The 15,094-nt window shown below is 37.4% G+C and overlaps 1 protein-coding gene across 1 annotated transcript in view; it reads left to right on the top strand.

Moving 5' to 3' along the window:
• ipo9 (importin 9) overlaps positions 1-15,094 on the top strand; it is a 178,701-nt gene that overhangs the window by 149,323 nt on the left and 14,284 nt on the right. The window contains exons 21-22 of the mRNA XM_063065668.1: positions 5,184-5,306; positions 5,765-5,881. Coding sequence (XP_062921738.1) covers positions 5,184-5,306; positions 5,765-5,881 — 240 coding nt within the window. The remainder of the gene's footprint in view (positions 1-5,183; positions 5,307-5,764; positions 5,882-15,094) is intronic.

The raw sequence follows: 15,094 nt of genomic DNA, 5'->3' as shown, positions 1-15,094 counted from the left end.
AATCGTTGTACATTTTCCTGTATCCTTACTGATATATCATCAAATGCCACGTGCTCCTGTGATTAATGGAAAAGGAATAGGTGAAGATGAGGTTGAGGGCTTCATCTTTGCACATGGCGTGATAAGAGGGATGTGATAAGAGTTGTAGAAAAGTACAACACAGAAATGGGCCCTTTGGCCCATCTAGTCCATGCCAAAACCACTTAAACAGCCTACTCCCATAGACCTGCACCAGGACCATGACCCTCCATGCCACTTCCATCCATGTACTGGTCCGGACTTCTCTTAAATGTTCAAATCTAGCTCACATGCACCACTTGTGCTGGCTGCTCACATCCTCATGACCCTCACCTTTTACCTTTAACTCATGACCTCTAGTTGTAGTCCTACCCAACCTCAGTGGAAATAGCCAGCTTGCACTTATCCTGTCTATACCTTTCCAAATCTCCTCCCAAGCTTGTATGTTTAAGGAATAAAGTCCCTCAATCTTTTGTTATAACTCAGGTCTTCCAGACTCAGCAATATCCTTGTAAATTTTCTGTGTATTCTTTCAACCTTATTTACATTTTTCCTGTAAATAGGTGACCAAAACAGCACCAAATACCCCAAATTATGCCTCACCAATGTCTTTTTCAACTTCAACATAACATCCCTTCTCCTGTACTCAAGACGTTGATTTGTGAAGGCCACTGTGCCAAAAGCTTTCTATACGACCCTGTCTACCTGTGCTTTCAAGGAATTATGGACCTGTATTCCCAGATCCCACCACACTCCTCAGTGTCTTACCATTTACTACCCTACCTACCAAAGTGCAGCACCTCGCACTTGTCAGCCTTAGATTTCATCTGCCATTTTTCAGACCTTTTCCCAGCTGGTCCAAATCCCTCTGCAAGCCATGATAGCCTTCCTCGTTATCCACTACAGCCTCTGTCTTGGTGTCATCTGCAAATTTACTGATCCAGTTAACCACAATATCACCCAGATCACTAACTCCAGTCAGAGAGGCAACCATCTACTACCACTCTGTGGCTTCTCCCACAAAGCCAATGTCTAATCCAATTTAACACCTCATCTTGAATGCCAAATGACTGAACCTTCTTGACCAGTCTCCCAAACAGGATGTCAAATGCCTTACTAAAGTTCACGCAGACATCATCCACTGCCTTGCCTTCAACTTTGTTGGTAACTGTCTTGAAAAATCTATCAGGTCACCTGTCATCCTCTGTTGCTCCAAGGGGAAGAGGCCAAGTTCACTCAACCTATTGTCATAGGCACACTCTCCAATCCAGGCAACATGGTTGTAAATCTCCACTGCACTCTCTCTGTAGCATCCATATCCTTCCTGATCTGAGCACAGTACTCCCAAGTGAGGTCTAACTAAGGTCTGTATAACTGTAACATTACCTCATGGCTCTTGATCAATCCCACGGTTGATGAAGGCCAACACACCATATGCCTTCTTAATAACACTCAACCTGCTCAGCAGCTTTGAGTGTCCTATGGACATGGATCCCAAGATCTTGCTGATCCTCCACACTGCCAAGAGTCCTACCATTAATATTATATTCTGTTTTCAATTTTGACCTACCGAAATGAACCGCTTCACACTTATCTGGGTTGAACTCCATCTGCCACTTCTCAGCCCAGTTCTGCATCCTATCGATGTCCCGCAGTAACCACTGACAACCCTCCAGACTGTCCAAATACTTACACAGGTCGACCTTCACTAATCCGACTACCTGTAATCTGGTTCCTTCGATAATTCGGCATTTTCACTAATCCGGCACTCCTCAGGTCCCAGTGGTGCCAGATTAGTGAAGATCGACCTGTATATCCAATCCCTTAGAACTGCATCCAACAACTTTTCAGTTTCTCATGTCAGACTCACTGGTCTGTAATTTCTGTTTTTTTTTTCCTTAAACAGCAGAACAACATTGCTTTAAAGGTCGTTACTCTTTTTATAATATTCGCACACTGTTAAATATCGTTTATACTCCATCACAAAATGTTCCTGAGTGTGTTATCTCTTTAGATGCTGAGAAAGCTTTTGATAGAGTAGAATGGCCTTATTTATTTAAGGTGCTTGAAATGTTTAATTTTAGCTCGAAATTTATATCCTGGATTAAACTGTTATATCATTCTCCTGTGGCCTCGGTCCGTACTAACTCTTTAAGTTCACCTTTTTTCCCTCTTTTTCGAGGTACTTGACAAGGTTGTCCTCTTAGTCCCTTATTATTTGATATTGCATTACAACCTCTTGCAATTGCCATTCGAGAATCTCCAAATATTACTGGGATAACTCGGGGCTTAAAGTCCCATAAATTATCACTCTATGCTGATGATTTACTTTTATATATTTCCAATCCTCAGAAATCCATCCCGGCTGTTTTAGAGCTATTAGCACAATTTGGTCTTTTTTCAGATTATAAATTAAATCTTAGTAAGAGTGAACTCTTTCCGATTAATAAACAACTTCCCTTATATTATAAATTTCCATTTAAATTGATTAATAATTATTTTTCATATCTTGAGATTAAAATTACTTGTAAATACAATGATTTATTTAAGACTAACTTTTTACCATTAATAGACCATATTATTCAACTTTCATCTAAATGGTTTCCTTTATATTTAACTTTGATTGGTCGTATTAATGCAGTTAAGATGTTTTTTTTGCCAAAATTTTTATATATATTTCAGGCATTACCAATCTTTGTTCCAAAATCTTTTTTTGACAAAGTTGACTCTAAAATTTCTTCATTTATTTGGCAGAATAAAAACCCGAGACTGGGTAAGATACATTTACAGAAAGCTAAGAGAGATGGAGGCTTAGCATTACCTAACTTTAGGTTTTATTATTGGGCAATTAATATTCGACATATGAAATTCTGGTTACTTGACCAGGATATACCATCCATTCCTAAATGGGTAGCATTGGAATTACAATCTGTTCAGGGTTTTACACTTGGTTCTATTTTAGGTTCCTCTCTTCCTTTTGATTTGAAACGCCTTAAACAGGTGTCTAACCCAATAGTTAAATATACCTTACGTATTTGGTTTCAATTCAGAAAATTTTTTGATCTTAATCAATTTGGGTTAGCGATTCCTATTTTAGGTAACATTTTTTCCTCCCTCTTTTACGGATCGTGCTTTTCAAATTTGGAAGACTAAGGGTATTTCACGGTTTTTGGATTTATTTTTAGATGGTTCCCTTATGTCTTTTGAACAATTATCTAATAAATATAACTTATCAAGAATACATTTTTTTAGATATCTACAAGTTAGAAATTTCCTAAGTACTATACTTTCTTCCTTTCCAATGCTTCCTCCTACATACAGTTTAGATACTATAATCAACCTTAATCCATGTCAGAAAGGTGCATCAGCTATGATTTATAATATTATTATGAAACTTAGGAAAGCTCCATTTGATAAGATTAGGGTAGATTGGGAACAGGAATTGGGGTTTACCATTTCCGTGGATGACTGGGGGCAGATTTTACAATTAGTCAATACTTCCTCTATCTGTGCTAAACATTCCCTAATTCAATTTAAAGTTGTTTATAGAGCTCATATGTCCAAAGATAAGTTAGCGCGCTTTTATTCTCATATTAATCCTTTTTGTGATAGATGTCCGGGGCAGGTAGCCTCTTTAACTCATATGTTTTGGTCTTGCCCTACTTTGGAAACTTTTTGAAGAGACATTTTTAATATTATCTCCAAGGTATTGAATATAGATATCTCTCCTCACCCTATTACTGCTATCTTTGGACTACCTAAAATTTCCAGTAATCTTTCCCCTTCAGCCCGTAGAATGATTGCATTTCTTACTTTAATGGCGAAAAGATGTATCTTACAACATTGGAATGAGCTTAATGCTCCAACTACCTTTTTTTGGTTTTCTCAGACGATATTATGCTTGAATCTAGAGAAAATTAGAAGCAATCTTTATGACTCCTCATTTAAATTTGAACAGACTTGGAGATCTTTTATTCAATATTTTCATTTAATGTAATATATACCCTTCTTGTTTTTTTTTTACTGTTTTTAATGGAGGTCGGGATTGAGGACGTGATTTTAAGTTTAACTCTGTTTGGTTTCTAGTTAGCCCATTGCTTTGCTTTTAGTTAGTTGCACGGTGGGTTTTTTTGGGGGTTTTTTTTTCCTTTTCTCTATTGATATATATATAAAATTAGTATACTATTATGTTACCTTGGTATGTTATGGTTAAATTACATTGTTTGTAGTATTTTTTTTGCATTAATATCTTCTGTAATTTTATTATATTCTAACAGTGTATTAGTGTCTATATGGCTTACCTTTTTGTATACTTATTCAATAAAAAGATTTAAAACGAAAGAAAAGAACAACATTGCTATCCTCCAATCCTCTGGTATCTCACCTGTCGCTAAGGATGTTTTAAATATCTCCAGTCAAGAGAACCAGTTTATCAAGCAGTTCTTAAATATTCTCATTCTTTTGCAAAGCTGGTTATTTGCTTGATTCCTACGTCTGTAACACTCATAAGAAATTGGAGGAACCCAGCAGGTCAGGCAGTGTCGATGGAAATAGATATACAGTCAATGTTTCGCGCCAAGACCCTTCTTCAGGACTGGAAAGGAAGGGGGCAGAAGCCAGAATAAGAAGGTGGAGGAGGGGAGAGGAGTACAAGTCGGAAGGTGTTATGTAGAGCCAGATGAGTCGTGGGGTGGGAATGAAGTGATTGGTGGTAGAGGTAAAGGGCTGAAGAAAGCATCTGATATAGGAGAGGAGAGTGGACCTTGGGAGAGAGGGAAGGAGGAGTGGAACCAGAGGTTAGTGATGAGCAGGTGAGAAGAGAAGGGGGTGAGAGGGGTATTAAGAATGGGGAATGGAGAAAGGGAGGAGGACGAATTACCAGAAGTTAAAGAAATCTAACAGATATTCATGCTGTTAGATTGAAGGTTATCCAGATGGAATATGAGGTGTTGCTCTTTCATCCTGAGAGTGAGTGGCCTCATCGTGACCATAGAGGAGGCCATGGACTGACAGGTTAAAATGGGAATGGGCAGTGGAATTAAAATGGTTGACCACTGGGAAATCCTTCTTGTTGCGGTTGGAGCAAAGATGCATCCGATGGAGCTCCTAAATCATTTTCCTAGTTCTCAGCATGATGTCCTTTTTGCTTGTTTTGGTTTCAACAGACCCAGAGCAATGGACAGATATTCCGCTACTGGTTAAACTCTTTAAGCTGGTGATCGGTGAACTCTCCAGTGTCATGGAGGCAAACAACTCCCGGCAATCCAATGCAGCTGAGTGGAATGAAGGTAATCTGGATCGGATCCTCCCCACCTCTTTTTCAATTACAATTGCCCCCTCTGCCACGTGCTTTTATAATTGCCCCAACTGCCAGACCCACCCATAGAACACTTATTACCTTACAACCATCGGATAACCAGTATGGATAACTTCACTCACCTCAACTTTGAACTGATTCCACAATCTAGAAACTCACTTTCTACAACTCATGTTCTCAGTGTTATCTATCCATCCAACTCTCATCATCCATCTATCAATTTACCAATCGTTATTATCTTGTATTTGCAGAGATTGTCGTCTTTTGCGTATTGGCTGTTTGTTTGTCTTTGTAGTTTATTTTCTTACATTTCTTTGTTCTATTGTGAATCCCTGCAGCAAAATAAATCTCATGGTAGTACTTGGAGACATACATGGACTTTGATAATAAATTTACTGTGAACTTGAGTTCTTTGTTTTGTGTATTTAGATGATGCTAATGATATGTGGGAGGACCAAGATGAAGATGATGATGAGGATGATGACGAAGGACTATCTGGACAGCTGTTATCTGACCTACTGAACACAGGAGGAAGCATTAGATATGGTAAGAAGTTTTGTAAATCACTTTCACGTGCTTTTGAATCACTAGAGTTTTTTTTTCTTTGTATAGGATCCTCTTTTAGTTTCCATGTGATGCTGACAGAATAACAGCACAGTAACATAGCAGTTAGCGCAGTCTGGTTGGGGAATTTAAGCATCTATTCCTAAACTTCCTAATCTATCAAAATTGCTGGTAAGATAACCAACATCAGCATCTTCTCTTGGGCTAACATCCCCAGTGTTCAGACCTGTAGTGTTTAGTGTGATACGATTACAGCACCAGATTGGTGTTCAATTCTTGCCGTTGTATGTATGGAGTTTGTGCATTCTCCCCGTGATCGTGTGGGTTTCTTCCCAGATTCCAAAGACGTGGGAATGCAATGTTGGTGCCGGAAGCATGGCAACATTTCTGGACAACCAGCACAATCCTTGCTGATTTGATCGGGTGCAAATGACACATTTGACTGTATATTTCAATGTTTTGATGTACATGCAACAAATAATGCTAAACTGTCTTTAATCTCAGTAATCTGGTAGCAGGAAGACACAATATGGCTCCTTCAGGCTTTTTCCACCATTTAGTGAAGTCATGGCTGATCTGACCATAATCCCAGCTCTGCATTCACACCAGTGGCATTCCAGGGACTCTGCTTAATCCACCATCTGAGTTCCAAAGAAAGCAAAGTAGAATTTACAACAGAAGTGATTCTGCTGATGCTGGAACTCTGGAGTAACACTGGAGAAACTCAGCAGGTCAGGCAGCATCCATGGAGAGGAATCTCTTAAGTGGGTAACCCCTCATTTTTAAATACTGACCCAATGGTTTTAGGTTCTTGCTGAAGATGGAATACAGTGGATTCCAGTTAATGGAGACACAATGGGACCAGTGTCTCCATTTTGGCCTAATTAAGCAGCTGTCCCAATAAGCTGAAGTTTCATGGGAATAGTTAAAAGGGTATAAAAAAAGGCAAACTACCTTTTTAACTGAGTAGCAAATGTTGTATTTAAATGAAATAAAGAACATAATAGAATGCGACCAATGCTACTACAGTACTATAAAACTGTTAGTTCCTAATAGTTGTTTAACAAAGGAATCAATGCAGTGTATTCTTTGATTGTAAATGAACACAATCAGCGCAAACACCTAGTACAGATAAAAGGCTCCCTTCAAACAGTGTTTTTGGCAATGGTATCTTCCAAATCTTCATTGTCATTGTAATATTCAGGATGATTGTCAATGCCTTTAAATTCTTTGTTTTTCACTACTTGTTACTCCCAGCTATTTCTGGCATCTCCAAGCCTGAATGCTTGAAAGAAGAGCGAGCAAAACAGTTTACTGCTTTTTGAACACAAACACATGCAACTGATGCGATTTATAAGCTGTTTGCTCTCAGTGCGATATAGAAACATAGAAAATAGGTGCAGGAGTAGGCCATTCGGCCCTTCGAGCCTGCACCGCCATTCAGTATGATCGTGGCTGATCATCCAACTCAGAACCCTGTACAGGCCTTCCCTCCATACCCCCGATCCCTTTAGCCACAAGGGCCATATCTAACTCCCTCTTAAATATAGCCAATGAACTGGCCTCAACTGTTTCCTGTGGCAGAGAATTCCACAGATTCACCACTCTCTGTGTGAAGAAGTTTTTCCTAATCTCAGTCCTAAAAGGCTTCGCCTTTATCCTCAAACTGTGACCCCTCGTTCTGGACTTCCCCAACATCGGGAACAATCTTCCTGCATCTAGCCTGTCCAATCCCTTTAGGATTTTATACGTTTCAATATAGTAACTAATGGCCACGCAACTGACATTAGTTAGAAACTGTTCGTCAACAGTCTACCCAATTAAGTGGCATAGTGTCCCAAATAAACAAAGGGAAGCCCAGCTATTTTGTCAATTTGTTTTTGTTCTTTAAGAGTTGTCCCAAATAGGCAGCTGGCCTGATTAACCAATGGCCCAATTAACTGCAATGCACTGTATTAGGATGTTTCAGTGAAAGACCTTCACATTCTTCTAAACTTGCGTGGCTAGAAGCCTCACTTCCCTATGTTTCTATCCATTGCAGGAATAAGCCTAGGAAGTCTTCTCTCTACTGCTTTCTATCCATTTACATCCTTCGTCAAATAAAGAGTTCAGTGCTATATGCAGTACTCCAGAAATGGAGTCAACAGGATTCAGTAACGTAGAGCACTACAGCACAGCACAAGATTGTTCTAATCTCTTAACCTACTTTAAGATCAATCTAACTCTTCCTTTCTACATAGCCCTCCATTTTTCTACTATCCATGTGCCTTTAGAAGTTTCTTAAATGCCCCTGATGTGTCTGCCTCTACCAACACACCCGGCAGTGCATCCACAATTCTGTGTGTGTAAAAAAAGAAGAAGCAAACTCTGACATCAACCCCTCCCCCATGCTTTCCTCCAATTATCTTAAAACTGATCCCCCCCATATAAACCATTTCTGCCTGTCCACTCAATCTATGCTTCTTATCATCTTGTATACCTCTATCAAGTCACCTCTCATTCCCCTTCACTTCAAAGACAAAAAACCTAGTTCACTGAACCTTTCCTCACAAGACATGCTTTCTAATCCAGGCAGCATCCTGGTAAATCTCTTCTGTATCCTCTCTAAAGCTTCCACATCCGTCTTATAATGAGGTGATCTGATCTGTTGGTTTTTGGAATTACTTTGTGTACAAGTTTCCCCACCATCCGAAGGTAGAGCGTTCCTGTGAAGTGGTTTGTAAGCCGGGATGTTGTAAAGTGAAGAAGCAATTACCATTTATTTATATGGGAAAAATTTGTGAGCGTTCGCAGACCCAAAAAAACCCTACCAAATCATGCCAAGTAACACATAAAACCTAAAATAACAGTAACATATAGTAAAAGCAGGAATGATATGATAAATACACTGCCTATATAAAGTAGAAATAATGTATGTACAGTGTAGTATCACTTACCGGAATCGGGAAGAGAGCGCTGAGCACACTGATGATGGTGTGTTAGGCTGAGTCATCAGAGGGTGGGGTGGTGCAGTAGTCCCCAACCTCCAGGCCGAGGAATGATACCGATCCGCGAAGCATGCAGGGGTGCAGCAGTGGCCAGGGCGCACCCAGCACATCTTTAAGAAAAAAGCCGAAATTCGGTTTCGATTGTTATCCTTTCCTCTTCCAATTGCATCAGCTCTTCATCTATCAGTTCTTGGTCATGGGATGCCAAAACCTCTTCAACATCATCTTCGTCAAATTCCACAAGCCAGACTCAATTTGTTCTTACTTCGTTCACCACGATCGAAACACTTAATTATGTCTCATTTTATGCTAAGTGTAACACCCTTACGAGCTCTTTTAGGCTTTTCCGATACCTTAGAACTCATCTTGCTAACGGATGCTCAAAATAAATCGACGTAATGCACAGATGCTCACAGGCACGTGTTTAAGCAATGCCGGCTAGAATGCAGTTCCGGGGGAGGAGCTTGACTGCCTTTTATCGCGCGCTGCCTTTTTTCGTACAGTGAAAACACCTTGTTTTAGCAAAAACAGGTAACTAATGTAGGTCTTTTGTAAAGCGAACGTTCAAAAAGCGGGGGACACCTGTACCTGCATATTAGACGTACAAATTATCCACTATGATGCCTACGGGGGTGGGGGGGGTAGGTGTCAGGAAGGAAGAGAGAGGTGTAAGCACATTGAGAGAAAGAGAATGTACGTGGTTACCTCTGGAATATCCCAGGACTCCATCATTGGTTGCCCCTTATGTCATCATCTCATTAAACATTGTTTTTGCTCTGCATGCTGTAGCACTTATCTCTTAGGCTCTTTCCATCATGGGGAGGGTGCCAAACATGTGCACCCTTTTTCTCAGCTCTGACCTCAGAGAAACTGGCCTATTAACAGTCACTCCACAATCCAGCCAGTGTTCTTTCAGCCATATTACTCCAGCCACAGGGTCCAATTGGCGATTTAGCTGAGTCTTTATAAGTTGTTGGTCAAATTGAACTTGGAGCACTGTGAGCAGTTTTGGGCCCCTTGTCATCCGTCCAACAATCTCTTTGATGACCCCCCCCCCCCCCACATCAGCCAGAAGATACTGTAGTATTAGGACAAGAACTGTTAGAATGGGAAGCAGCTCCTTCTCCCAGGCTGAAAGACTACCGAACTCCTTGCCACCACGTATGAAATGCCAGTAGCATTATACAGTTTACTTTTTAACTTGTATCTGCACCTTATTATTTGTTAATTTATTTGCGGTATTGTTACTTTATGTGTTACGTGTGTGAGTGATGTGTACTGTGTTGTGCACCTTCGTCCAGAGGAATATGGTTTTGTTTGGGGGTATACATGTATACGGTTAAGTGACAATAAACTGAACTTGAAAAAAATATGCTGGTATTGGAGAGGGTCCGGAGGAAGTTTGTGAGAATGGTCCCTGGAATGAAAGTGTTAATGTATTGAAGTATGTTTGCTGGCTCTGAACCTGTACACACTGGAGTTTAGAAGAATGGGGGAGGGGGAAATCTCATTGAAACCTACTGAATATTGAAAGGCCTAGACAGAGTGGGCTTGGATAGCATGTTTTCTATAGTAGGGAAGTTTATGACCAGAGTACAGCCTCAGAATAGAAGGACATCCCTTTAGAACAGAGATGAAAAATTTCTAGAGGGTGTTCTTTCTCTTTCTTTTTCAATCTTTTTATTAGTTTCATAAAATATAAACATAACATAGCAATAATACAAATTGTTGGAAATACATTGTTATACTTAAAATGAGTAATTATAAACCAAATAGTATAAATTGACAAAACTCCCAATCATGTAGGATAACAATGAATAATACAGGACAAAAAAAAACTGGAGAAAAATCATGAAAAAGAAAAAAAAAACAAACTAAACAGAATTAGTCAACTAAACTGAAAAGACTTGGGCAATTCTAACAACGTAAAAATGGAAGAGAAGAAAACCTTAGTGTCGACGACTCCATTCCTCTCAACCAACAGTATAGAGAAGTAAAATAAGTTTGGAAATGGTCAAATTACATCATATGAAAATGCTGAATAAATGGCCTCCAAGTTTTTCAGATTTAATGGAAGGGTCATAAACCACATTTCTAATTTTTTCCAAATTCAAACACAACATAGTTTGTGAAAACCAGTGAAATACAGTAGGAGGGTTAATCTCTTTCCAATTCAGCAAAGTGGATCTTCTAGCCATTAAAGTAAGAAACGCAATCATCCGGTGTGCTGAAGAGGTCAATGATTTGAGTCTATCATTGGTAATCCAAAAATAGCAGTAATTGGATGAGGTTGTAAGTCTGTATTCAAAACCGTTGAAATAATATCAAAAATATCTTTCCAATATTTTTCCAACAAAGGACATGACCAAAACATGTGAATTAAAGAGGCTATCTCAGAATGACATCTATCACATATAGGATTAACATAAGAATAATAACGAGGTAGTTTATCTTTGGACATATGAGCCCTGTGCACTACTTCAAACTTTAAACTACTTCAACACATGTGTAGCACATATAGAGGATGAATTAACCAATTGAAGAATTTTTTCCCATTTTTCAATCCGTATAATAATCTGAAGTTCTCTTTCCCAATCAGCTTTAATTTTATTGGAAACATCAGGACATAAATTCATAATTATGTTATAAATAATTGCTACAACACTTTTCTGAGAGAGATTTAGATCTAAAATTTTTTCCAAAGTATCCATTGGATATGAGTGTGGAAAATTAGGAGAAGCAGTAATTAAAAAGTTTCTAATCTGTAGGTATCTAAAACAAGTGAGATCTGGATAAGTTATATTTAATAGAAAGTTGATCAAAAGACATGAAACAATTACCCAAAAATAAATCACAAAAACGTACTATACCTTTGGTTTTCCAATCAAAGTAAGCTTGATCCATAGTGGAAGGTTGAAAAAGGAAATTAGATATAATAGGACTTGCTAAAATAAATTGAACCCAAAAAATCTTCGGAATTGAAACCATATACGTAAAGTATGCTTAACTATTGGATTATTCATTTGTTTATACAATTTAGAAGAAATAAAAGGAAGCGAAGTTCCTAAAACCGAACCCAAAGAAGACCCTTGTAATGAATTACATTCAAGATTTACCCAATGTGGATTTAAAGATACATCTAAAATTCGGGAGGGTGAGCCCCCCCTCCTTTTTAGATTTCTGTAAATACCTTTTACCTAGCCTAGGATTTTTGTTCTGCCATATATATGAGGAAATTTTTGAATCAACATTATCGAAAAAAGATTTTGGGATAAAAATTGGAACCGATTGAAATACATATAGAAATTTGGGCAAAATAATCATCTTAATAGCATTAATTCGACCAATCAAAGACAAAGAAATTGGTGACCATTTAGTAAACAAAAGTTTAATCTGATCAATTAAAGGTAAAAAATTAGCTTTAAATAAGTCTTTATACTTTTTCGTAATTATTATCCCTAAATATATAAATGAGTCAGTAACCAATTTAAGTGGTAAACATCCATAAATAGGTACCTGCTTATTTAGGGGAAATAATTCACTCTTATTAAGATTCAATTTGTAGCGAGAAAAATTACTAAATTGAGCTGACAAAGCTAGAATAGCAGGAATTGACTTCTCCGGATTAGAGATACATAATTACAAATCATCTACATATAGTGATAATTTATGTATTTCGTTTCCGCGGGTAATACCAAAAATATTGGGCGAGTCACAGATAGCAATTGCTAAAGGATCAAGAGCGATATTAAATAGTAAAGGACTAAGAGGGCATCCTTGCCTGGTACCACGAAAAAGACAAAAAAAGGGAGATCTTTGATTATTAGTACAAACTGAAGCTACTGGGGAATAATATAACAATTTAATCCAAGATATAAATGTCAAACTAAAATTAAATTTCTCAAGCACACTAAATAAATAAGGCCATTCAATTCTGTCAAAGGCTTTCTCAGCATCTAATGAGATAATACATTCCGGGGTAATAAGTGAAGGGGTATAAACAATATTCATTAACCTCCTAATATTAAAGGATGAATAATGATTTTTAATAAATCCAGTTAAATTAAATTAAATCCATAGATATAAATTGAGGTAATACCTTCTCTAACCTAGTTGCTAAAATTTTTGAATCTACATTCAAAAGAGATAGCGGTCTGTACGATGCACAATCAGTAGGATATTTGTTCTTTTTAAGAATTAAGGAAATAGAGGCTTCATAAAACGATGTGGTAATTTACCTAAACTGATTGCTTCTTTGAATATTCTAGACAACCACGGAGAGAGAACAGAGGAAAAGGATTTTAAAAATTCCACTGTAAACCTGTCCGGATTGGGTGCTTTACCAGAATTCAATGATGAGATTGCAGTTATTATTTCTTCCTCTGTAATAGGAGTTTCTAATAATCAATCTTCGGGTGATAATCTCAGAAAATTCAGTTTACTTAAAAAAAAATCATGAGGAAAATCAGAGTGATATAAAGAGGTATAAAATTCTTGAAAGGTTTTGTTTATCCCATCATGATCTACTGTCAAAGTATCATCGTGTTTGCGAATCTTAGTAATTTGATGTTTAACTGAAGCAAATTTCAATTGATTAGCCAATAACTTACCAGATTTATCACTATGAATATAAAAATCACTTCTAGTTCTCATTAATTAATTTTCAATTGAGGATGTTAATAGTAAGCTATGTTCCAATTGAAGTTCAACTCTGTGTTTGTACAGCTCCTTACTGGGAGAAATAGCATATTTTTTTATCAATTTCTTTAATTTTATCAACCAACAAGAGTATTTCATTCTTAGCACGTTTCTTCAAACCAGCCAAATAGGAAATAATCTGACCACGGATATAAGCTTTAAAAGCGTCCCAAACTGTTCCATTGGAAACTTCTTCTGTAGTATTAATTGAAAAGAAGAAATCAATCTGTTCCTTTATAAACTTGACAAAGTCCAAGTCTTGAAGCAAAATAGGGTTAAATCGCCATTGTCTATTAGTACAAGAAGTATCTGTTAACTTGATAGAAAGTTTCATTGGAGGATGATCTGAAATGGCGATAATGTCATAATTACAATCAATTACAGATGGGATTAATCGAGAGTCAATAAAAAAAAGTTAATTCAAGAATAAGAACGATGAACATGTGAAAAGAATGAGAATTCTTTATCGTTTAGGTGTAGAAATCTCTAAATCTCTGAAATCCCAGAGTCAAACATAAAAGAGTTAATAAGAGTAGCCGACTTATTCGGTAAAGCCGGACTACCTATGGATTTGTCCAACATGGGATTCAAACATAAATTAAAGTCACCGCCCATTATCAACATATACTCGTTTAAGGTAGGAAAGGAAGTGAATATGTGTTTAAAAAATTCAGGATAATCCACATTCGGAGCATAAACATTAACCATAGCAACCTTTTTATCAAAAAGTAACCCAATGATTAACAAAAATCTGCCATTAGGATCTGAGATAATGTCTTGATGAATAAATGTAATTGAGGGATCTATAAAAATTGAAAAACCTTTAATTTTGGCTTGGGAGTTTGATTGGTATTTTTCTTTTTTCCAGAACTTAAACAAGCATTGATTATCCTCTTTCCTTACATGAATTTCTTGTGCAAAAATAATATTAGCATTCAGTCTTTGGAATACTTTGAAAATCTTTTTTCTGTTTTATTGGATGGTTTAAACCATTTGTATTCCAAGAGACAAAATTAATAATGTGAGCCATAATTTAAGATTAACCCTTTGGTGAGTAAAGGGTTAACCATACTGTGAACTCATGAAATCGGAAGAGGAATACATGATCAGAGAGGAACCGGAAATCCCGACACTGCAGACATCTTTGTAGCCCTAAATCAGCCCAATAGAAAAAATTAAAAAAGTAAAAGACTACCCACCCACCATCCCCAAGAGCCCCGAACTAAGCCAGAAAAGGCTGAAGAAAGAACTAACTAATACTAACTCTAACCCCATTTCTGCAGGAGGCAACTTCAAAGATATATGTTACATAGATGACCCCCCAGAAACTGATATATATAAAAAAAAATAAACACTATACTAAAATAATCTACATAGTATAATTACTAAGATACATAAATAAGAAAAAGTTAGTATCAATATGTATGATTAGTTGATTATAAATGAGAGTAAATAAAATATCGCTTCCAAAAAAGGGGATTATGGGAAGAAGAAACATAAGAACATGGCG

This window comes from Mobula hypostoma, chromosome 13 (genome assembly GCF_963921235.1).
Source record: "Mobula hypostoma chromosome 13, sMobHyp1.1, whole genome shotgun sequence".
Lineage (NCBI taxonomy): Eukaryota > Metazoa > Chordata > Chondrichthyes > Myliobatiformes > Myliobatidae > Mobula > Mobula hypostoma.
This window is presented reverse-complemented; position numbering and strand designations above follow the sequence as displayed.